This window comes from Amblyomma maculatum, chromosome 2 (assembly GCF_055883805.1).
Source record: "Amblyomma maculatum isolate TAMU_Amacu chromosome 2, ASM5588380v1, whole genome shotgun sequence".
NCBI lineage: Eukaryota > Metazoa > Arthropoda > Arachnida > Ixodida > Ixodidae > Amblyomma > Amblyomma maculatum.
This window is the reverse complement of record NC_139345.1, coordinates 90,966,038-90,991,640: the sequence shown is the minus strand read 5'-3', so window position 1 is coordinate 90,991,640 and position 25,603 is coordinate 90,966,038. Positions and strand designations below refer to the sequence as shown.

The window sequence follows — 25,603 nt, the reverse complement described above, 5'->3', positions numbered from 1 at the left end:
AGTTGTGCAGTGAATCCATTCATACTCTTTGCAGGAGTTGGGAAGTGATATATTTTGGCTGTCCTAATCGGAATAAATCACCGCCGCTACATCTGAAGTATATGTAACTGCACCTAGTGAAAGACTGAAGAAATTTCTGCACTCATGCAGTCTAGTAGTTCCTCAATAGAGCCACAAAAGTATGAATCATACTATTTCTAGAACTGACAAAACACTCAAGGAATTATTTTGCATATTCTTTCTGAAATGCACTTTTCACGGCCGATGCGCTGCAACCACGGCAGACAGTGGCAAATCATAGATCTTCTGCACTGTACGAAACAAAGCGATTTGCTACTTTCGTAGCCAGTAGTGCGATTCGGTGCAGAACACCCCATTACATTATTGGTGATGGAACCGGTGAAAACAAGAAATGAATGAAAGCTAACAGTAACAGACTGCCACAGCATATCAGAACAGAAATGTGAGTCACTCCGAAGCAGTGTGGCAAGCTATCCCCACAGGGATTAATGCAGTACAGTCGGAGTGTCCATCAGGTTGGCTTCACGGTGGTACTCGGTTGCTTGGTGGCGAAAGAAGAGAAACACACAACTCTGGCAAAGCCTATGTAAGGCACATGATAAGCGAGCGGTGCGGTCACCGGGGCACCTTATAAGTACAACTCTGAACAGTTTCAGTGTCTTTTCTGAGCACCGTATTAAATTGCATTGAACACTGCGGCTTATTTATATTTGGAACCTGCTTTTGTTTCCTTGCTATTGCAGATAGCGGTGCTGATAGCAAACGCCGTGTCCCAGATGCTTCAGCCTTCAGTGTATGATCTGATCATCAAACTGAAGAAGCTCCCATACCTGCCGCCTATTCTGTCCACGTCATCCGAGTAAGTACTACAATATATGTTCTGTGCGCGCACAATCTGCTCAATGCGGTCACTTGCGTGTGACTCGCATATACTTTCTATCTACCTTACCAATAAACATTCATCTCAGAAGAATGGTGATTAGGGCGAGTTGGTAAAGTTGTAGTCTTGAAAGTAGTAGCATAAACAAGCAAGGACTTGAAAGGGGACAAGACAGGCACTAACTCAAAACTAAAGTTTATTGAAGCAAACATGAAATGTTTAGAGTAGCCAAGCAACACCGCTAACCACTCAATCACCGATAAGCAGACAGCAAAACACGAGACTCTACAATTCCCGAACTGTTCCCTGATCTAGATAACACCACTCACTGCATGTTAACGCGATGGATGGCTGACTAGCACATTTGTCACCTAGTTGTAAAATATGTCTAGCTTCAACGATTTCCCGGTTGATTTGCAATGGATGAACAGCTGAAATATGTGTAGCTGAAAGAAATGGAAAGCAACCAGTGCACTCTTTACAATGCACAGCCAAGTTGGTGCCTCTACCTATATCTACACATCTCTTGTGATGCTAATCATACATTTAAACAGCTTCCAGTTTGACGCACATAAACCCGACCGCAAGATAGTGGTATCCGATACACAACATTCTTTTTGCATGGTACGTATGCATATTCATGATTCCCTCGGCATGTGTGCTTTTCCTGAGCCACATTCGCCGATTGATTCTTAACAATATTACAAATTCTTGACAATTTATTAGGGGCCGAGAACACCATCTAACACCATACCTCCTAGCCACATTTTTTAAATTATGCGAGAGCCTATGCACTTATGGTAACACAACTGGTCTTTTAGCATGACACAGTCTGACCCAGCCCATGAGGTTCTGCTGCCCCCTTCAGGATAATGCGCACTATAATTGTGCACTACAATAGGTAATTGTGCTCCTACTGTCACCCCCACCAGTTGGGGGTGCAGAGGCACGTATAATAGCACGATTACCTATTATAGTGCACATCATCCTGACGATGCTTGCAGTACTGCTAAAGGCAGGGGAGGCTGGCACTCCTGGGCCCCATCAGGATGATGCGCAGTATAATAGGTAATCATACTACTATACGCGCCTCACGCACCCCCAACTGGTGGGGGTGACAGTAGGAGCACAATTATTTATTGTAGTGCGCCGGAGTGACCAGCACGCAAGAGCACAATTATAGTGCGCATTATCCTGAAGGGGGCAGGACCAGGCTGACAGCGTGCCTTACATAGTAGTGACAGTGACGTGCCAACGCGTAATACGTGGTCCATGGACTGATGGTCCGTCGCGTGAATCGGCTTTTAGGGGAAAAGTTTTGTTGGTATGTAGATGATTTTTCGACCCTTTACAAAATGTGTGATATACTAAGGCCTGTAGGATATTCTTAAATTGTTTAAGGAGGAAAGCCTTAGTCTTAGGTTTACGATGGAACAAATGACTGAACAAAAAAAACTGAGGTATCTGGACATTACTTTGATATTATGCTTACGCACCATGTGTGCTGGCAATATTCACCTAGGAGTGCTAAGCCGCTACTTGATTACAGGTCTAACCATTCAAAGCTTGTTAAAGATAGCATTACAGTATGCGGTCTGGGTTCAGTATTGGAGAAGTCGTGCTTTCACCTCACAACGATCAGTTTTAATGAGCAGGTTTCTAGGCTAACGAATGCAGGTTTTCTAGTTCACATTATTGCAAGAATGTGTGACAAATGGCTAAAGAAATTGAAACTGTTTTGCCGGGATTTCCGGGAGCAGGCAGGGGCCAGACTCACTTAAAGACCAGTTGTGTTACCATATGTGTATAGACTGTCACATAATTTGAAAACTGTGGCTAGGAAGTATGGTGTTAAAGTGGTGTTCTCGGCCCCTAATAAATTGCCAAGCATTTGTAATACTGTTACGTGGTGGCATGACAAGCGATGGAACACGGCAACACAACAGAAACAGAACGACGTGATGACACGATGATGAAATGTGCTTTAATGGCCAGCGGACCTGGTGCGAGCGCTCCGCCCCACGCCACTGCCCGCTTCGTCATCTTCGTAGCAATATTGTTAAGAATAATTTGGCCAATGTGGCTCGAGAATAGCAAGCATGTCGAGTGAATAATGAGTATGTATGCATACCATGCAAAAAGAATGTTTTGTATAGATACCACTATCTTGCAGTCGGGTTAATGTAGGTCAAACTGGAAGGTGTTTAAATGCACGATTACGGAAGCACGAGAAGTGTGTAGATATAGGTTGAGGTAGCAACTTGTCTTTGAATTATAAGGAATGCGCTGGCTGCTTTGGTTTTTTTTTTTTTTTCAGTTATGTGCATTTTGGCTGCTAATAATTGAAAATCAACCGTGCAATCATTGAAGTTAGACAGATTTTTCAACTTGATGACGAATGTGTTAGTTAGTCGTCCATCGCATCAACATGCAGTGAATTGGGTTATCTAGATCAGGGAACTGTTCGGGAATTTTAGTGACTCGTGTTTTGCTGTCTGCTTATCAGTGATCATGTGGTTAGTGCTGTTGCTTGGCTACTCTGTATATTTCATGTTTGCTTCAATAAACTTTAGTCGCAAGTTAGCTTCTGTCTTGCTCCCTTTCATGTCCTTGTTTGTTCGTGCTGCTACTTTCAAGATGAACCATTCATCGTTGTCCAAGTACACTTTGGTCAGTGCACATTTTGAAGGGCTGTTACGTTAATATTTTAGGTCACTGCGGCTTGTGACCCATACAGCGATAACCGACTTTCGTTTTTCCCCAAACTATTGCTGCCGGAGATACTCGTATTTTGAATCCTTTGTATCATAGTTCTCACATTTGATTCTGCCTTGTGCGGAGATCACTTAACACTTCCTTTTCTTGAGCGAGCTTAGGCTGAATGTTGTGCATCTGACTAGTGTGTAGGTAGTGTCTTACACAGATTTCAGTTATAGCATAGCCTGCATAGCAGGTGCATAGTTATAACAGGTGCATAACTAGCACCACTGCTGAGGAAATCTTCTAGCGTAAATCGAGTTTTGTACACAAAGGACATAAACATTACACTATGAGCTGAATGGCACCCTTTGGGTGATGATTAAATGTGCACCCCTTGCTCTCTCGATGACCTCTTCTTTATTCTTTTTTTCTGCCTGCTGACCCCTCTTTCCTCTTCCTTTCACCTATGGTGACTGCCTTGATGCAGGGCACATAACATCTACGTGGAGGACATTATGGTCCGCGATGTGGTGTTCATCTGGCAGGGTGCTACCTACAAGGACCTCAAACACCTGCTGCGCACCAACAAGCGCCTAAATTGCTTTCCTCTTGTCGAGTCGCCCGGTGAGCACCTCACATCTTTCCCACCAGCATGAGTGTGGGTGAGGGACAACAGGAAATTATTTCGATACTATTGCATTATCTCCGCACTTCCAGGCCACTACCAAGAGTTGCTTGCACAGCAAGCACATTTGCTGCACGGCATTCTGTTTTGAAGTGTCACTGATACAAAAAAAAATTTAAGGAACTTTGGCTTGAGTACTTGGTCAGATGAACTGCAGTGAAAGCGTGCAGTATAGCTGAAGAAAAGACACAGTTCTGGGAACTCGCAGTAATTGTAGCTTGAGGGTATCTGTTGTTGAAAATTTCATTGCATATCACTCTAGGCGGCAGCCATACGTCTTCCTGATGCTAGCAGTGTGTATGAGCTCCAAGGAGGTTAATGACCTTTATACGGGCTACATGTGATTCTAACTCGGTAGCCATGTGCATGCCATGGCGGTGCACAGGCATCAGGAGTGGGCAAGCAGCAAAATTTCGGCGCGTGGAAGTGAGTTGTACATTTTGTCACGGAGCTTCTTTTTGGCACTCATTGACCCTGAATAGAGTAACACTAACTGCTGTTTTGTTGACTGCAACAGCACTAATCCGATTTCACTGGGGACCAAGAAGGTGAGAGCAGGAATGGTGGAGACATTGAATGCAGTTTGCTTGATTGTCGTCAGCAGTAATGTCTTGTTATATCTTTCTGATAGTTATTTCCATAACAGACGTGTTTCTCACTGTCTTAATTAAGAAAGATGTAGAGGGCTGCCTTCATTTTCAATGTGCTCTATAACAATATTTTCCTTGTTTCATTTGCCACATTTTATCTGTAGCAGAGGGCGCCGCTTGTCAAAAGAACCTTGTCAGGCCACTGGCTGGCCGAAACCCTGCTTCGTTTAGAAACATAACATAGGGAGCTTAAGTGCGGATGCTGGAAGCTGCTGGGTTATCACCTGCACATTCTTCCGCAAAGTTGCGCAGTTAGTTTTCATTCCCCTGCCATGCCGTTTGAGAGCTGATTTTCATGTAGGAAATTCTAGGCTTTCTAGCTTCAGTGATCATATTATTCAGCCAGTGTAGCACACACAACAGTATGGAGGATTTCAGGAGAAGCTTGTGGGATCCACAGGAACCCCAGCTGATAGAACACCTGTTAAGGACGCGTCCGGTGTTCCAATAGGTACATATTTTGCTGTTTTACAAATGCAGCTTCGCAGTGATATTACATGGTTTGTCACAGCCTTCTTCAAAGCACACAGCAACTTTAAATGGACAGGTGCCTACATGAATACATGGCGAAACAAGAACTGTTCCGAAACTTTTATTTTCACGTGTTTCCATGGGTCATGCCCTTGTCTGGTGTCAGCTGCCAGGGTTGACTCCAACGCGCACATATTGCGGTGTTTTAAAAATGTATAGCTGTTGAAATTAGGTTTTATTCTTTCGCAGTTTGTTCTTTAGGGTGTATTCGATTTTTCTTCATAAAGAGATGTCATAGGTTCACTGTGAAGTCATTAGAACGCTCGTAACAGTTTTCTTTACACATATTCTTATTGGGCACCAACCCACTCTGGATGCAGAAGTGGCCACAGATGGCGCTGAACACAGCACCAATGGTGGCGGCATCTGGCGTGTGCATGGAACTTATAAAAAGGATGCTCATGAGGTCCTTTTCAGAGACTCAAGCTTCAGGCTTTTTTCTCATTCTCTTCCCATGTGATTGTGCAGACTCCATGATCCTGCTGGGCTCGATCCCTCGACTGGAGCTTCTGCGGCTGATGGAGCTGCAGCTGGGCCGCTGGCGGCGGCTCCAGGAGGTTGCCCGGCGCCGCTCCATGGACATGACGGCGCGCAAGAGCCCCATGGAGCAGCGGCGTCAGTCGCGCTTCGAGGTGGTCCCTGTCACGAACAGTGGAAGGGTGCGTCTTTCTCTTCGGCGCGGCCGTTTGCATTCCCTGTCTACCCACCACACTTTCCCTGTGAACAAACGTCCCCTTATTCAGCGCTGCTTGTCTTTTGGGCTTGCCATGTAGTTAGTATGTTTCATCTCATAGCATCTCTACATGCTTTGTAGTCTTCTTGCTGGCGTCAGGATTGGTATTGTTTTTTTTTTTAATGTACTTGTTTATTTGCCCTGTGATTGCGAAGATGAAACGTCGCATGCCATTCCTTTCTAGGAGGCAGTATTTTACCTGTTAACTTTTAAGAAATCATAGTGATGTTGAAGAATTATTGTGTTTAGTTATTTGCAAATTACTGTGCGCCCTTTTTGGGCCCAAACAGGGGTGCTTGCTATCAACTGTAGAAAACTAGATGGCAACGTTACTTGGGAAACAGCAGCGCAAGAATATACAGAGAACTGGAGCAATGCCAGTGACCAAGAAAACAGGGACACATGTCAAGATCAGAAGCACTTAACAAATAACTTCAGATTATAAGAACTAAAATGTTATTTTTAAAAACGCGATTTAGGCTGGGAAAAATAAAGCTGGAAAACCATGGGATGATCAAAAACTCATTGTGCTGTTAGAAACAATGCTATGCCCTAATATAAACAATTGCATGGTGTGCACACATTGTGTGTACATGTGTACACATTGTGTGTACATGTGTACACATGCTATATGCAAGTATTCATGCTAGGCTGTACTATTAGCATTCATTTGCTGCATGGCCATGCACTTTCTGGTGTTCATTTGTGAAAAATTCGACTGGTGTTTTTCAGGCTCCATTTTGTTTTTGGGGAGTCGGTGTTTTCTAGCTAGTTCTGTGATTGAAGCTCTAAAGGCTGTGTTTATCAGTAAAAAAGATTCAAAAAGGGGAATAGACACAAAAAGCATGACATCATTTTTGTTTTCTTCATTCATGCAGACACATGCACAGTTGATTGTAGCAGTAGGCTTGCTTAGCTTTTTAACTCGATTAGCTAGGTTAGCATACATGTGTTGAAAGCATCCAGCTTTTAAAATGCTTGCTCGATATTAGTACTGGTGAAGGCACATGGGGCAAAGCAGGCTATATGCATGCATGTAGTTTTTAAAGCAACGAAGTGACAGCAATGACTATATGATGGAAAGTTTTGGCTTCTGGCACAAGCATCTTGAGGCTACATTTGTTCTGCACCATGAGTCTGTAGGTCTGTTAGTCAGCGGAATCCTTTGGCAATTCAGCTTTGCATAACAGACAGCAGCTTGGGCATCTATCTACAGGTCTCTTGTGACCTGCAACTCAAAGTGGCTTTCCTAGATGTTGTAAAGAATTTATCTGAGCACATTGCAGAATGATGTACAAAAGCTGCAAGCTGCAATTCTAGGTAGTCATTTACCATGTTCACTAGGCTTCAGCAACGTTCTGCAGGTTCTTGATTTCACTTCTTTATTAAGATGAAAAGTTTCACACCATGGAGGCCATGCATTTCATATAAGAGGTTTTCTCCGACTGAAGCGTAATAGATGCAAGAAGCGAGGCAGGCGTCTTGTATAGACAGGCCACTCTCTGAAGTTTTTGCAAATATTAAAGTTTAGACAAGCGCTCTGAGGTTTGGCTTCTCTCTGTCATGATGTCAGTGCGCTTGAGAAATGGCGAAATTTGACGCAAATATGTAGCAGCATTGGCAGCAGGCATATAGACAACCATCATGGAAGCACACTTTGGAGGGGCTATTGTGCTCAAGGCCTAATAAAGACAGACAGCATTGACCACAACACTCCAGTTCCTGACAGCCTTTTGTGAAAGCCATGATTCAGTACTCTCTGCCATGACGATTAATCCTTTTGTTCATGAGCTTGGCTGAATCTAAGGTTTCTTTGCTGTGGATAAAAAAAAAATGGCTCCGCACAGACCAACATTACCACTGCAGTTCATACTTAACAAAAAGCTTTCCTAGAATTACGTTGGCTGCGAGCATTTGGGTGCTCTGCTGTGCCCACTGTGCAATAAGGTTCGGAGCAACGCATTTGTTGACAAGGGTTTAATATTATGCTGGTACTGTTCTGGGTGCCTCCTCAGCATTTTATTTTTTTTTTGAGAAGGAAAAAAAGGAAATTGCTTCTCAGTGAAAAACAGCTACCTGTTAGCCTCAACATGGCCAGTAACGAAGGCCTTTCGATTTGAAGTCATTTCATAATTTTTTTTTTACCTGTCGAAGTTTATAGGTGCTTTCGGGTTAAAACTGAAAAGTATTTTGGCGTACTCACAGCCAGCATGCATTGTTATGGCTAATAGATGAGGAGGTGCACTGGATTTGAGGTGTACAACACAGATCTCGCAAAATTTGATTGTCTGTACGTTTTTGGCTGTGCTCAGAATGCTATAGCCTTGCTGTTATCTCATTAGCTCTGCTTATGTAATGGTTATTACATCGTATTTGATTTTAATTTGCAATGCCTGTCAGAGTTCAACACAGTTAGTCATGCCATCACATGTTTTTATTGCAGCCATCTCCAAAATCTTCACCACCTCCATCTCCTCCGCTGACACCAAAGTCACCAAAAAAGTCTATCCTCAAGGACTATGGCATGCAGTCACCATACTCAACAATAACATCTCAAGGTATTGCATCTCCAGTTTGCTTACAAGATTCTCTGCTGGCAAAACATAATTTTGCTGTTACAGGAGTAAAATTCTCTAGTTTGTGTTTGTAGACATCTTAAGTTGCAACTGATGTGCATAGTTAACTGCAAAAAATGTTTAATGCATGTCATATATATGTTTGCTGCATCTGCAGAACAAGCAGTTTCCATATTTAGTTTTCTATGTACTTATCAACTGGTTGGCTGGTGATTAATGAGATAGTGTGAATAGTGAATAGTGAATGTAGTAGGTGAATAGTGTGATTAAATTTTGCCTTGAGCATGAGTCTATTTTGAACCGATGGGAGGAGTGCTTGCAGCAGATTTAAAGCCCAAATCTGACGGCTGTCATACATTGATCGTTACGAAAAACGTGCTAAATTATTCCAGTTTTCAGAAGAATGAGCTATTTCACATAGCCAGCTTTGTTTTCAAGTATTTGATGTCTTGCTTGTCTTGTCATCATTGGGAGCACTTGATTTGTGCAGTGGAGTGCAGAAAGAAAATGAGCTCAGAGTATATAATTGCTAGATAATGTTGTGAATTAATCAGGAAAGTCAATCGTAAATTAACCAAGCTGTCACTTTTTTCAGATTCCAGGCTGAGGCAAGCATTTGAGGTTATATTCAGAAAATCGCTAACTCTGCAAGATGTAAATCCTGATAAGGTGAGTGAACATTTACTAGTGACCATTCCTAATTTTTAAATAGGACTGCATTGCTCATTTCGCTTTTTTCTTAACTGTTGGGCCATCAATAATAACTTAAAGTTTAGAAAAATATATATATATATATATGCACTGAAGGTTTGTTTCCTGCTGTAAATTTTGCATTTGTGCGCTTCCCCTGCAGTATATACTGTGACGTATTGTATTTTGATCGTGTTTGAGTTTTAACAATGCCATGATGGTGTCTTTCCATTGGCAGGATGCCAGCTTGCCCAACACTCCCACAAGCACAAAACGGGTGCAACTGGTGAGTTCTTCGCAAACATTTTATTACAGTTTTTAAGAATGTTCAGAATTATAACTTCTGAATATACTTGTCTCTCTAACTAACATTGGCAGGCAGTTAGTGCTTCTTTACTTTAATTTTTCCTAGCCATTTGGTACAGCAATAACTGTAAGTACACATATGTGCTTATTTTATGATTTTGCTCCTAAAACCTTAGCAAAAAAAAAAGAGATCATGTGACATAGGCTAACATGATATAATGAATTTATAATTTTTTTCTCTCATCACAGCCTCGTGAGAGGATTATTGACATGTCACCAGAGGAGGTAAGTCACACAAGTACAATCATATTACTGCTGTGTAGCTGATTTAATAACTGCTAAAGCTTAGACTACCTGAATATCAAAGATTGTGAGTTACTTTTTCTCTTTTTTTTTTTTTCTTGTTTGAGTGCTGCATTGTGAGGTTTAATTGACTTTTCGAGTGCTCTCTGACCTGCTTCTTTTTCTATACTGATAACATTCTATTCTGGTAGGACATCCTGCATTAATCTCGCTCTTTTGTAGTTTCACTGCACAAAATATATATTTCTGTTTTAGAACTTCAAGTGAGCATAGATGACATAGTTGTAGTATTTTCTGGATGTATTGTTGAAAAGAAAATATTACTCTATCCATGCGAATTTTCAAAGCACCGCACATCGTTTAGCTTTAATGCTAATGTTCGTGTTGAAGTTTGCCTGGACAAAATAGTCTCTGCTCTCTGCACAGCATTATCACTCCTGCACTATGATACCTGTGCTAGGTTTTAGTGATGAGCTAATTAAGGTGCCATTCTAGCAGTGTTATATGTCCTAGTGAGTGATACTTTTTTAATTGTAACAGACATGCTGTAGCATTGAGTGCGACCATTGTTGAGCAGCAGGAGCATAACAAGCAGGCATACAAAATTATCTGTGATTTTATTGCGCTTTCATTTCATTGGCGTGCTGTGGTGCAATTATGTTTTGCTGTCTGTTTTCCTGCTACTGGGTACTTTTTGTAATGAATTTCTGGGGCCACTGGTGTTTACTTATTTCGATGGTCTTTGTTTCTCAGCAACTGTCTTGGGAGGAGGAGCAACTGGCACAGCCCATAGACTATGCACACTGTCACATTGACCCAGCACCGTTCCAATTGGTCGAAAGGACCACACTCATCAAGGTATGCTACCGCCATATGTGCCACATGTGTGGTAAGAGCTGCTTGCTAGTTTAGCACGAGATAGAGGAACAGTGTAAAAGATGTCAGCCAGTATTCTTTACTATTAAGGTAAGGTAAGAAGTTAGGTGGGCAGATGAGTTTAGGAAGTTTGCTGGAATTAGGTTGTGGCAGCTGGCACAGGACTGGGTTAATTGAAGGAATATGGGAGAGGCCTTTACCCTGTGGTGGGTGTATTCAGGCTGCATGATGATGATGGTGCTGATGACTGTGACTACAAAACATAGGAAAGCTTCATTTTTCTTAAATGGCTGGCATACTTTAGACTCAGTCTATATTGCCCTTTCTTTTATCAAAGGTGCATTCCATATTCTCGATGCTGGGCCTGCAGCATGCATATGTGACAGCCATAGGACGTCTTATAGGAGTGGTGGCTCTGAAAGAGGTAAGCCAAATTTCTGCTGTTGACGGCATTTTCTATTCTCAATCTATACTGGGATGTGTCCACAAAGAAAACCACAGGCTTGCGGTTGGTATGAGTTAAGCTATATAATTTGCGTTTTGGCTATCGTGAGGCATTTAACTGGGTAGGTGACTGTTTATGGATTGTTTGTGGGGTCCTTGAAGCAGAGTAAACTTCGCTTCATGAAAAGGCTAACTAAGCAGTGTTGTGAAGCATATTTAGATGTGAACTTTTACATGTTTTATCCTTCGAGAGTGCGTGTAGCGTGACTGATGTGTAACTGGTTGATGGAAACAGGAACTCTTCATGTCTAAACGAGCATAAAGAGTTGCTCTCTATACCAGAAAGCAACTTGGAAGGCATCTACTGCATGGAAGCGCTTAAAAGCTCCAAATTTTATTTGCATGTATGTTTTTTACATGTTCATTTTATGCTTGTATTCATCTGTATCTGTATATGTGTCTTCCATATTTTAACACTGCCATTTTGTATGACTAGGTGCTGTAGTGAATTTGGCTGATGATTTTGTTCTGTTACTTCAGTGTGTGGCTATTAGGTGTATCTGAACTGTTTTATCTAATATTGGTAAAATAGTGCAGGATGGGTGTATTCGTTAAATGGTAATAAAGCATTTTCCTTACAGTTCCCATTCATATCCTTTTCTGAAGAATCACATGATGACAAAGACTGAATGAGTGTGAATAGAAGCACAGTGTAATCTTTACTTCATAAAGAAGCATATGCGATTAACGATGACCGCTCCATTTTTAGAGCAGAAACAGGGGTAGTGATGAACTGATGGCTCTTTTTCTTTTTTGCACGTGAAAAGCTGAGGAAAGCCATTGAGAAAATGAACAGTGGAGGCTTCTCAAAACCTGCCGGTGCACCAGGAAGCGAGCTGCCAAATGGAACAGCTGCAGGCGCTGAGGCACCATCAGAGACACAGTCCGAGTCTGAAGATGCCGCCGAGTCATCGTCCAAGACAACACGACAAAAAAAGTCTAAGAAATCGGAAAACAAAGGATCGCCGGTCTGACCACTACACTGCGTCAGCACGGGAAAAAATAATGTTGGTCAAGTACTCTAGACTTTTCCCACCTCATACCAAATGCGACGTCTTTATGCTGTGCTCTCCAAGTGGCTGCATTAATTATGTCGGTGGTGATTCTCTTTGGGGACAAAGGCTGTGGCAAGAACAAAATGTGCCCGGAAGAGGCTGAGACTGTGTGATGATTTGGTCTTCTGGAGTGTAATTTAAGGATGAACTTTGTAGTCATTTCTTTCAGTGCTGATGGAGGAGTTTCATACTTGGAAGCATATGTGGACAGATGGTTTTAATTATGCTTGTTACCGAGCGTACACCTGTGTTGTTGTTGAGCTCTTGCTCCCTGGTTACGTTAGGCCTTAGTGAACGTTTGTAATAAATATAGCTTTCTACTTAGGGCATCTTAGTATATCTCTTTTTGGACTGATTTTCTACAAATTTAGCATCTTACCGGAGCAGTGAATTTGGGAAGGCAATGTTTTTAGTGTACACTTTGCAACTGTGGCCGTTGCCACATGTTTTAGTCAGCTGAATTTGACTGTTATTTTAATGTTCCTTTATTTCTGCTCTATGCTGCTATTGTAAGATATTACTGTGAATGTTTTCTTCATTTTACACACACCCTTCTTGTTATTGCCAGTGCTATTAGTGAGAGACCCTTATATGGGGAATGTTTCATACATGAGCAACTGCAGGCTGAGGAAGAAGTGCCTTTCTTAGTATATTTGCCTGGCATTTCATACCTTCGCTGCATTGAACAATCTTCTCGGTTACAAGATGGTGTGCAAGTATGTACTTTATCAATTTCCAGGATGCTCAACATAAATGGCCAAGTTTGGTCGTCGGCTATGTGTGCGTTGTGCAGGGATCGTGCCTTCTGTCGGCAGGTGCTTTGAAAGTGAAAGTTTCTCCTTGTTGCTCATCTGTGTGAAAGGATTCATTGTTGTTGCGCCATGTTCATACTCAAGTTAAATACCTTATTGTTTCATTTTGTTTCTCTTGCATTGCATTTGCCTATGTGGATGTGTGTGTATGCGTGCATGCATGCTGGCAGAAGACGATATCCTTTGCAGATCGTACATTTCTCCACAGGGCGGTTTGCACCGGAGGTTGTCCTGTTATTTTTTATATGTATGTTTTTATACAAGGATGCGCATTATTGTTCAGCACTGTGCATGTCACTGTTGCTTGATGGAAGAAACATTTCTCTAGGAGTTGTATAGCTTATTATGAGGCATTTGCACTTTCAGTGCCGCTAATAAAAGTCACAAGAGTCATGCATTTATGATCCCTTAATATTTTGTGTTTCTGTCGAAGATTCGCTGAACTTAAATTATAAATGGCATTGTCTTCTTTTTCCTTGTCTTCACATAAAAGTCAGGTGGTAACATTGCGCATATTTTTTCATTTCCTGATAAGTTGCCCATTTTGCTGTAATGCTGAGGTGCACAGCAACCCACTTGTTGCCATAGTTTTGCACAGAAAATGGAATTGTGTGAGCACTATCTTGGAGGTAGGTTATGCTAGCATATGATCCTTGCAACTGCTAAGCTAAACTATACTTGCATGGTGTATGATTTCCTTACTTTTGAGTTTTACTGTTGCAGCTGTATTAAAGGCCCACTGTCCACCCTCCGGTCGAAAATATTTTTTTCCCCGGTGACTGTGAGACTTCGCCCCTAGAACGCAAGGCCGCAAAATGTTTTTGAAAAGAGTAACTAATAACGCAGTTACAGCCACCGCAATCACCCAATTCTGTCATGCTTCTCACCTTCCGTTCCCTCACAAAGGTTTTTCACTCTCCTGCCCGAGGTCGTCTAGCCTCCGCAAGACAAATTCCCCTTCCTCCTCCGCGTTTGGCGGGAGGTGGGGCGTGGCACTCCGCGAGCGCGAAAAAAAGAAACGACCGAGGGAGCACGCGTCGCTGGATTCAGTCTGGCCGTGGCGAGGGAAAAGCGCGCAGCGAGCGGTAGATACCCATCCTTCTCCCGTCAGTCAGCGAGACGGACCAATGGACGTCGTTCGCGGTACGTACGTCATTACTGTGGCCCGTCGGGCCAGCGCAGGAAACGGGGAAGCTGGCTGCCCAAAGGAGAGCATGAGAGAGCTTTGAATTGTATTTTCGATGCTTTGCGGCGCGCGTGTCACTGTAGCGTTGTGCACAGACTATCTCCGGTACCTGATCGAAACACTGGGCTCCTTTGCTTGAAAGGGCCTTCCCTGGACAGTGGCCCTTTAAAGAGTCTAAGCAAGTCATGCCCAAGAGGCAGTGTTGATGGCGGCGCAAACTCTGAATACAGACCGTGGTGTGACCACGTTAGATGCTAGCTTCATACGTATTCAGGCTGACCTAATGGTGCTTTGCTGTATAACATCCGGCTCGGCTATAAAATCTACAATATGGGGCAGCTTCCAACTCGCAGAAAGTCCATTTCCATGCCCATCCTTAGGAACTATGGCTGCCCATGCTTCATGACACTTTGTCTAGTTATTCCACACATGCATCTTCAGTTTAATGGTGTCTTAGATGACTATAACAATAGTGCTTTCTATGAATGGTGCTGATGCTATAGCATGTGTGGCCGTTATGGTACTGCCATATCACTTGCGTCTGTCCAGGTTCTTTGTAATTGCTGCCTGTGTACTTTAGGCATGAAGCTGTATTTGGCAGCACTGGGTATGGTGTCAAGGAAAGATTTTGTCTCTTTGCATTGGCACATTGCTAACACTGAATAGGGTGCTTGCCTCAGTCATCTTCTTTGTACGTTACTAGACTGCATCAGCGTAGAAAGATTGGACATGGAGTTGCAAACAAGTATTCTGGCAACCAAATGTTTCAACATCTCTTTTGCTTTGTGCTCTCATGTGAGCCGATTTTAATTCAATAAGCTTTAAACTTTCTGCTCTCTAGAAAATCCGGCATCAGTGTTGTCGGCTTGGGGCAAAAACTCATAATCTTCCTTCTGGTAGGTGATAGTTGCCAGGTGACAAGGCTGGGTACTGATTGGTCAACAGGTTGTTGATGTCATAAGACCACATGACGTGGTTGAGTTGTGAGGAGCTGCGAACTCGGGTAACTCCTTTGACATGAGAATTGAACCCTCCAGGATCCTTGGATCCCGATTCAGACACATTACTTACAAGCCAGACAGGTATGTCTGTACAGGCTACACTTTGTCTGCAGCATGACCTTTCACACAATGTGGTATCTTACAACTACACACTAATGAGCATGCGTTGGATGATAAAGTGACTAACTAAGAAATTAGTAATTTAGTGACTATTCAAGTGAAAGTGCAACCATGAATGCGGATTTGCAAGGAGGGCTGCAGACGGGAGCCATTAATGCTAGCATGTAGCACAATAAGGCACGTTCTTAAAGGTGGTGCATAGGTGCCTATCAAAATTTCAATTTTTGGCTGCCACACCTCTTATTTTGCGCATGGGTGATTTTATTGAGTATGCATATGGTATGGCCTGTGGAATCTAGCTAATGCCAATGAAAGCAGCAAAAAAAAAAAAAAAAAAGAAAGCCTTGTGTAAATATTTTATTTATTGTTATCCTTGGCCAAATACCTTTGGTAGGCCAGGGGAATATATAAGGGGTGGTGTGGGACAGGAGATTGTCGCATCCCCCAAGTACAAATATTGACAGGAAAACCATGCTGAGGTGCCTTTTTTTAGGGCGCAGCGGTTATGCGCCCGTTCGGCGGTAGAGCCGCGCGTCGATCGGCGCCGGTGTAACCGAGCGAGAGAAAGGCACAGGTCAAAGAGAACGTAGAAGAGAAGAACCACGAACTCCGAGCCGCTCTCTTCTTGTTGAGGCTGGGTAGAAGTGTCACCAATGGACATATCTGTGCAACTCGCATTTTAGCATCACGGCGACGACTCTTCTCGTTCTTCCGGTGTCTCCGCTGCTCGTTTAGCTTTCTCCTCCAACTTTCGCTGAGCTGCAGCGTTTTGCCAGGCTACAACTTCTGGATCCGACGAATTGCGTACGTTCTGATTTCTGAGATGCCTTTTCTCTGTTTCGCTCAACTTCTCCACGGCTGTCTGCCGCGAAGCCGACGCGGGTGACACAGTGTTCTGAAACTTTATCGCACGCGTTTTGAAAAATTCCCCCGCCTCAACCGGTGGCTCACGTGCGCTGAAACCGTGCACAAAGCTTGCGCGTTGTCCCTTTCTTCACGAGGAAAGTATAACCATGGTGCTTACTTGGTTTGGTCGCGCATGATAAACCCAGAACCGTCTGCGACGAGACTGAGGAGAAAAAGATGTCAACGCAGAGTTTCCAGCAAAAGGCAGCTGTAACGTCATCTGGCGTCGCTGGAGGAAAGCGTCGCGTTCGAAATCGCCCAGACAAGCATGACATGTTTTTGTAATAATGCTGGATGATGCAACCGCTGCCTTTAGGTGCAAAATTTGTGTTTCCGCCGTTTGCTCCTTCAGTCGTCACAGACTGTTCTGGTTTCTCATCGAGTGGGACCAAACAAGGTAAGAACAGCTGTAAGACTTACTACACAACAAAAGGGACAACAGTGCTCAATCTTTGTGCGCGGTTTCCATGCAAATACAGTGTATTCTAGTTCACTGTACATGCAGATGAGCTTCCGGTTGAGGCGGGACAATTTTTCGAAATGCGAAACCAGTCGTGACGTCACGACTGGTTTTGCGCATGCGCAGGTGGCGAAGCGGTTGCAGACGCGAAATGGCTCTCCACTAGCGTAGTGTTGCTTTCGCAACAATAACTTTGCACCTAAGAGGGTGCTTCCAGTGGAAGCATTTATTACCAGTATTACAGAGGCTGGGGGAGCAGTCCCCTGCATGGCACTTGAGAGCTTCTGCATTGTACGGAGGGCCCTCTTACAAAGCAAAGGAGAACATTGGAAGCTTATGTTAGAGAGAGCGCTAGTAATAATATTTCGCTGGTCCCTATCGGAGGAACTGATAAGTATAGGTACTCCCATAGTCTAGGGCTACCTCTAACAAAGAAGGATAGAAGGTGCAACTGAGTAGTGTATTTGGCGTGGGGCATATTCTGCACAGGTTATTTCTATGCTGCCTTAATTGGTCATTTCGTCGCAGTTTTAGCTGTACGTGTCAGAGATGCAATAAATGATACCTTTTCTGGTATAGTAAATTATTACTGCTTGTTTAAAAATATAATAAATAAGCAGTGTAGTTAATAGCAACAAATCTTTAATTGAAAACGTTAAGGTACAGCACATAAAAATAACAAATGTTCCTGCATGTAAGATCATCACATTAATACATGTCACAGTTTAGGATTTGTTTTCAGGGCCCGTATTCCGAGTTTGCGTCGTTATCGAAGTGTCGCTATCTCGCGTGACCTCGAGCGATTTGATTGGTCGAAACTCCAGAACCGGGTATTGCCCCTACAAAACCGGAAGAGGTATCAACATCATGTTCCGGCGTTTCCACCAATCAGATGACTCGAGATCACGTGAGATAGCGACACTTCGATAACGACGCAAAATCGGAATACGGCCCCTGGGTTTTCTGTTCGTGTTGATCAATATATATAAAAAAAAAAAAAAAATGAAACATGAAAAAGACGAGGACTATAGAACATATATTGCGCTTGTTTTCTCTCCTGTTCTTCGTCTTTTCCATGCTATAAAGTTTCCAGGGTATACGGAGCCAAGAAGTGCAGTGCTACATGTTTTAAACCACCGGATGTCTCATGCTAAGGATCACTTGGTTTTGATTTCTGCCTTCATGCTTCGTCAGTGCTTCAACTGATACGTGGAGACGTTTTCTTGCTTGGGTTTATAACGTTTTTATCATGCAACAATGTATCTTGATATTCGTGCACAATCAAATACCGTTAAAGTATTTCCCTTTCACAAAGGGCTTGTATTGATGTAGTATTTCTCCGTGTTTTCTTACGAGAACAGGACAATGAGAGTACAGAACCAGTTTAGGCACTTCGATTCAGTGAACCTGGTCAGGCGTTCTCTGTTTACGTCGCATGCGGTATACTTGTTCCTGAAAACATGAACTATCTAGCTTGTCTACTAGTCATCCGTCTACAAAACTCGATCAGAGCTATGACACACCAAAAAGCATAAGAGGCAAAGACTTCGTGATGCCCTGTGCTTTTATAATCAATTACAAAGTTTTTCTCGGCCTTGCCCATTGTTAACAAAATAATGTCATTGCCGTTAAGATAAGCGATATTGCCTTAAGTTCTAAGAAGTTCTTGTTTAGGCTTCTTGGTCTCTCCGGTAATAGCGAGCGATTGTTGGTCATTTCGAGGATGACGATTGGACTAATGAAATCTGCTCACTGTTTCATATGACTCAGTTTTCTTCCCTAAGTACCGATTATGCTGACCTTATGAAGCGTTGGCTGCCGGTCAAGTTTTGTTGTGTAAAAGGCTATGAAAACGAAGATGCAACTCGCCGATGCATAGAACTTGGAATGAGCGACCACACCTCCCTTGCACTTTGATGTCGCTGAGATGGGAAGTGGCAGCTGTGTTGGCAAGTGAACGGCATGCCTTAGAGGGTGCCTACAGCTTTGTCAGGGAGTTGCCGGGCTCATCTTCGATAGTGAAGACTTGCACAGAATTTTCCTTGCACCTCACTCGTTCTTGTTCCTCCTGCAGTAGGTAACAGAAGATGCTGTATAAGCACAATATGGAGTCAACTCTTTTTGCTCGCTAATATAGCTGCGGTATCTGTATAGTTCGTGCTTTCGCGTTGATTGGATAAATGGTCACAGTGTTTGGCGCAAGTTGGACGCAGAGATGTAGTACAAGCTTCAGACTTGGGAACGTGGATGCACAAGACCTCAGTTGCAGATCTTCGAGACACCAATATGTACTCACCAAGTCGGAGTCCATGAGCATCTTGGCTTTCCTCCAAATTCTCACGAAGAAGTCACTTGTCAGTGGCACATGTCTCCCGACGCTGCGTGCACCTCCTGCATCGCAGGAATTATTGTTCGATCATCGCGACGCTTGCATGTTATTTTCCTTGGCTAGAGTTAACCCCATCAGTTCATAAAGTACTAATACAACAAAAGAAGTGCTCAATTTTCCCAAATATAATTATAGCATAGAAAATTACAATGTTATAAAGTTGTGTAAGTTACAGTGACGTTACATGTTACCTTGGAACACAATAACGTTAAATTTGAATAATGTTATATCACATTGTATCATAGTAATATAGTTTATCATTCAATTATGTACTAATGTTCTAAATTAAATTTTATTTGAATGCTAAAATTCTTCCTGTAAAACCGTCTATAGCGATATAATTTGAGAATTTTTGCACTGTTCGTGCAGTAATGATGATTATCACCGAACAAAACTTGCAGTTACATATCTGAGATAGTACCACCTAGAGTTCAGACCCCCAGAAAGCTGCATGGTGTCGTACCCACTATCTCATGTGAGACACCTTTTTTGCATTTGCTAGAAGGTGAGTATAGGAGTTGCATTTTGAATGCTATATTGTAGTGCTCAAATTGTGTTGTCCAAGATGACCCTTGCATATTGATTGACATGTGCACTCTCGCAAATGGCGGATATATCCTCTTGAGACCCCGAATTCATTTGGGCGCACAGATATTTCGTAAACTCTCAGAATAAGTCAGTAGGGTTATGAAGGTGAAAAGTGTAAATATTTTTTTCAATAGCCCTGATAGTTTCGGCTCAGTGCGATGTCCAATAGACCTCTCCTGGCCTACGTCACGAATGACGTTTCGGAGGAGGGGCGAAGGGGGCGCCCGCCCCTTGGTGTGTAAAACATTCCGCTGCTGGTGGCATGGTGCGGAGAATTTGGACTCTCCTGGTGACAACTTGCTGTGTTTTTCGCAACGCTGTCAGTGATGCGATGCGATATTCGATCGCAGATGACCAACTACATGTTTCTTCCGTTCTATACGCGGTCCAAATGTGTTTTTCAGCTGTGCAAAGAGCCAAGGGACAAACGTCGTGCGCCAGCAGGCCTCGACATTGTTTTCGACCGTAAGCACATTTTTCTGGTTTACAAGTGCGTTCGCGTAATTCTGGGAAAAAGAACAAGCACTTATTAGTTTGCTTTATTGGCCTTCCGAACGAATCCTGCTGCGAAAGCAGGTGTCCAATATATTGGACAGCAGGGTTTTATGAGGATGAATGCCTTGGCATAGGAGTACTGTTTCATTACTCAGTGTCCAATATATTGGACAAATCCCCATAGCCGTGTTGCAGGATAACTTTACCGCATATTGTTTAAATGTAGAATTAAGGTAAGAAAAGTGTCATTCCAAAATTTGCTTATAATGTTTAATAAACGTCAGAAAAACAATTAAATAATTTTTGACCAGTACAATTAAGAACCAGAATAAAATAGCATTTTATTAATGTTTCAATGCTACCATATGTACAGCGATCTTGTGCGGTCAAAAGCAGGGCCGGTTATTTGGATAATGTTTCGCAAGACCTTTATTGGGCAGTGACCTCAATTAGGTCTGTGCTGATAACAAACGGGTCAGCAACTGGAAACACTGATTTATTTTCTTGGATTGCTGGAGATTTAAAGCTCGAAGCATATAGATCGAAATATAGATCTCGATACAACTAGATATTACGAATTATTGTCTCTATAGGACTATATTTCTATAGCTTCTAACAAACACATTGACTTATGATTTATATATCGAACGTGATCAGTAACCATAAATCAGATATTTGAACTTTCCGCACCCATTGGAATGGCAGGTAGCAGGTCTGGTAGTGGTAGTGTGCGGCTTACGTTCGGTGGTGGTGGTGAAGAAGTTTATTAAAAATATTTACGCGGAGGTTGTTCCAGGGTCAGGCTTAGTGCCCTTCCCCTCACAAACATTAGGTGGAGTCCCTAGTACGGGACGCCTGTGGCTCCCGTTGCCGCCATTGCTCGTTTGCGCTTTTATCTTGCACATCTCGCACCCGCCAATAGCACCGCGGTGTGGAGCGTGAGTCAGCGCGTTTGGCCGTTTGGCGCGTTCACTTCTTTACCCATCGACCAATGTTGCCGAATCGCGGCAAATTTCCCATTTCTTGGGAAATGCAAGCTACTAAGGGAAAAAGGGGAATTCATTTTCAACCTACTGAAAATGTGGGAAATTTCTGCTGTTGATGGAAACTGCTGATAAATATTCGTTTCCTCGGAAAAATATATAGAGAGACAGCTAGGGAAAACACCGAGCTCACCTTATTTTGGGAATCAGATGTTTCAGCCCGTCTTCACTTTCCTGCCTGGCCTTGGTTGCAAATACAATCAATTGCGCGCGTGGCGCACCGCACAATTAAGCACCCAGAGGGTGGCATTTCGGATTCACTTTTAGAAAATTCAGAATGGATCAGCTTTGTTTTCTTATAGTCAGGTGTATGATATATTTTTACGTACACAATGATTCCCAGAACTCATTCAGATACATTCCGAGCAACTTTCTGTGGCTCTGCAGCCAAGGCCAGGGATGAGATGGATTTTTGTCCTTGTGCCGTGGACACGATCAGCGCTCGGTCCAAGGGTGCGGAGAGTGGAGATGGGGGTAACTATGTTAGAGAAAAATTACGCGTTCGCTAGGGGGAGGGGTTAGTGCAGGCCGCTAGGGTCATAGTTTTTAAATAGCATATATCTGGGGAAACTGTATGGCTAGTGTCAGCCTGCGCAGATAACTTCGGGAAGGTGCCATGAAGAACTACTTGGTGAACGTTATGAATTGGATATATATTTTATTTTATTGTGGTACTTTTCCAATGAATTTGATTGCAGATCTTCACACTAAAATTATTCTTTCACGAAAAAAAAATATTTCGTAAAAAAAAATTGTGTTGACACTGGGAAAATCCAGCTGACCAATGTGGCAGCACTGCCATCGACATGGCCATCGACAGCAACATAAAGAGCTTCGTAGACAGCTGCAAATTTGTGGTAGCCATTCTCCGCCCGCGGGTTAGCTGCCAAGTAGGTGGCGGAATCCAGATTGCATGAGCCCCTTGGCTGGGATAACGCCCGCTCCACGAAATAAAAACCTCCCAACCCCTGTGGTGTGGGGGGCCTTGCCCGAGGTTGCCGTAGGATGATGGTGGTTGTTGGTTGAGGTCTGTACCCTCACAAGAGGGCTGCATCTAGTGCACTCCCCTCCATCTGACAAGGCAAGTAGGTGGCGGAAAGCGACATCTTATTTCGTTCTGATGTACTATTTTCCAACTTAATTAACTGGCTTTTTTAGATCTTTGTGTTCGCCCCGAGCGCCTTCGAAACGGCGGCGACTCTACAGCTTAGAACAGAGAATGTCTCTCATTTTGTCAAGTAAGGATCGTCTGATCTGCCGTTCCCTTCACTGGCTAAGCTGCACTGCTCCTGCGTGCGTTGACGAAATTATATATTAAAAATTTAATTCGGCCATAGCGTACTACTTTGCAGTATTTTACTTATTCACTTATTCGAGCAAGAGACGCACACATACCGGTGAAGTGACTGATGGCGAGGCCAAGGACGACGGTGGCCAGCGCTGACAGCAGTCCTCCCCAGTAGCTGGACAGTCGGTACACTGGATACACGGACCCTGATTGCAGATTCCTGTAACGAAAAAGAAAAGAGCGCAAGGAAACCATCATTCACTTTGTCGCTATGTGCTATATTTCCTGCTCAGTCCGCGGCCGATCCCTAAGCGCATGCACATTGAGTTGCATGTTTCACAGCTGCACAAGAGCACAGTAAAAACTATCCTCTCGATGGCGCAGAGTTCCCAGAAGAAACAGTATACGTATGCGCAGCCGCACCCGTCGAAAACAGCCATGCTGTGCCTTTCCTTTCCAGGCAACTATAATTACCATTATTGTTATTATTATTTCTGTAGAGGGGTTCGAGGCCGACCGCAGGCAGCTGCGTTTCGATGGAGGCGAAACGAAGACTGTGCGATGTCAGTACACGTTAAGTTCCCTAGGTGGTCAAAATTGCTCCGCAGCCCTTCACTATGACACCAATACCCCTTTCCGCTTTCACTTCCACCTTCATCCGCTTACGGCCCGGGTCAGGTGTCCACAAAGTGTGACAAATCGCCTTTCCTTTCCTGTAAGCCAATAATTATCCTTTGGGAATGAGCTTTCTTTTATTGCGATAGCAATACTGCGCCAGGTTTCGAGCCGTCGCGTGGTCCCGCCGGAGAACTGAACTGATTTATTTATAGGAAGGGAAAGGCGCAGTAACTGTCTCACTTGTTTTCTGTGGACACCGCAACCGCGCCGTAAGGGAAGGGAGGAAGATGGGAGTAAAAGTGGAATGGGAGAAAGAGGAGCCGTAGTGGAGGGCTACGGAGTAATTTCGACCACCTGGGGATCTTTAACGTGGCTGACATCTCACAGCACACGGACGCCTCTTCGTTTCGCCTCCATCGAAACGCAGCCGCCGAGGTCGGGTTCGAACCCGGGTACTCCGGCACAGTAGTCGGGCGTAAATTAATTGGTTCACAGGAAGGGAAAGGCGCAGTAACTGTCACACTTGCTCTGTGGACACCCGAACCGCGCCGTAAGGGAAGGGAGGAAGGTGGGAATGAAAGTGGAAAGAGAGAAAGAGGAGCCGTAGTGGAGGGCTACGGAGTAATTTCGACCACCTGGGGATCTTTAACGTGCGCTGACATCGCACAGCACACGACGCCTCTCCGTTTCGCCTCCATCGAAACGCAGCCGCCGCGGTCGGGTTCGAACCCGGGAACTCCGGCACAGTAGTCGGGCGTCTTACCACTGCACCACCCCGGCGGGGCAGTACCACGCTTGACCTTGAACAGTCGAGGAGGAGGAGGAGCAGAAGAAGAAGAAGAAGAAAGCTGGTAACTCTTAAAGGATGAGCTAAAGTGTCCCCAATAACGTAGCACCTTACACTGATAGGGCGTGATAGGGGAATAATGTAGCAGGCAAAAGAAGCTTCCACCGTTGCTATCGCAATTCAACTAGTGTTAACCAGTGGTAAACCACAACTAACTTTTTTTTCTTCGCACGCGCGGCACGAGCACTTACGAGGTTAAGGTTGAGTTAGCGGCGAGACTAGCGATGACTTCTTTGGCAACGGTGCAGCGGTCCAGAGAGACGGGCATCCTGGGCGGCTTCGGACCATACAACAGTCTGCCCGTGACGGCCCATGCCTGGAAGGCCAGCGTCAAAGTTGTGGCCACTCCAGCACCCTGCGAACACAATGCACGTGCATCGGTGGACAGGGAGAATAAACTTTAATTGGTTGATGGAATTTTGGGTTACAATGACTTGGGCTAAACTCCACTTCCCACTCCGTTTGGCGGACTACTCGAGATTTATATTCCTCTAATTGTTGTTTGCAATTCCGTATCACATGAATGATGCCAGGGACGTCTCCGCATGCGGTTCATGTCTTGTTTTTGGATTTTTCGGACCAGATTTTGTGGCACTTTGCCAAGTTTGGGAAGGTCCTAGCCTATATGTTTCGTATTCTCCAGGCTACTGACTACTGTCTACTGAGTTCCGTACAATTTCCGCACTGATTTGAAGTATTCGAGTAGTTTTCCTCGTATGTGAAAGGGATTGACAACTCAGGTGCAGCTGGTGCAGGCGCCCGGAAAGTATGCCTTCGGGCTATCCTGTCGACCGCGTCGTTGCCGCCGATCCCCTCGTGTGTCGATTGTTTTCCTGTTTCATTATTATACCCGTACACCTTGGAACGGTATGCGAACATGCATCGGGGGAGAGTGGGAGAATGCACAGCCAACATATTTCTGTGCTATCCGCTGCGAATCACACAACTGCCAATATACTCACACGCGCTTTGACTTCACAGCGGGCGGAAACCGAAGGCCAAAGCAGAAGAATAGTTTTGGAGAAAAGCGCAGGAGTTCAGTTCAGTTCAGTTTTATTCCTTAAAGGCCCCTTTTCAGAGGGTGTTACATAAGGGGTGGGAATACACTTGAAAATGTGAAAAACAAAAACAAAACAGCAATAATATTTAACATTGAAGATGATCTGCTACACGCACTTGGAAAACAAATGGCGAAGCGATGACGACGATGTCACAGGGAAGGCCGTTCCAGTCTGAAGCTGTTCGAGGAAGAGCGAAGCATAAAAAGTAGTAGTGTGCGATGGTGGACGTGCAACTTTCAGTGGGTTACTGGTGCGGTGAGATATGCGTGCTGCAGCTGT

General features: G+C 43.9%; 2 protein-coding genes across 3 annotated transcripts in view; one reads left to right on the top strand and one right to left on the bottom strand.

Annotated features, from left to right (window-relative positions):
* The window catches only part of ClC-a (chloride channel protein 2), a 108,719-nt gene extending 95,000 nt beyond the window's left edge, over positions 1–13,719 (top strand). Inside the window, exons 15-24 of the mRNA XM_084594731.1 lie at positions 765–880; positions 4,089–4,225; positions 5,936–6,126; positions 8,644–8,758; positions 9,372–9,445; positions 9,705–9,752; positions 10,022–10,057; positions 10,829–10,933; positions 11,289–11,375; positions 12,223–13,719. Of these exons, the coding sequence (XP_084450857.1) occupies positions 765–880; positions 4,089–4,225; positions 5,936–6,126; positions 8,644–8,758; positions 9,372–9,445; positions 9,705–9,752; positions 10,022–10,057; positions 10,829–10,933; positions 11,289–11,375; positions 12,223–12,429 (1,116 nt within the window). The 3' untranslated portion in view covers positions 12,430–13,719. The remainder of the gene's footprint in view (positions 1–764; positions 881–4,088; positions 4,226–5,935; positions 6,127–8,643; positions 8,759–9,371; positions 9,446–9,704; positions 9,753–10,021; positions 10,058–10,828; positions 10,934–11,288; positions 11,376–12,222) is intronic.
* Positions 13,720–17,082: 3,363 nt separating this feature from the next.
* Positions 17,083–25,603, bottom strand: part of LOC146199245 (sodium-coupled monocarboxylate transporter 2-like) — a 69,052-nt gene continuing 60,531 nt past the window's right edge. For both annotated transcript variants that reach the window (XM_084594727.1, XM_084594728.1), the window contains 4 exons: positions 24,455–24,618; positions 22,906–23,018; positions 19,292–19,386; positions 17,083–19,063 (listed from right to left, as the gene is read on the bottom strand). In XM_084594727.1, coding sequence (XP_084450853.1) covers positions 18,974–19,063; positions 19,292–19,386; positions 22,906–23,018; positions 24,455–24,618 — 462 coding nt within the window. In that variant the 3' untranslated portion in view covers positions 17,083–18,973. The remainder of the gene's footprint in view (positions 19,064–19,291; positions 19,387–22,905; positions 23,019–24,454; positions 24,619–25,603) is intronic.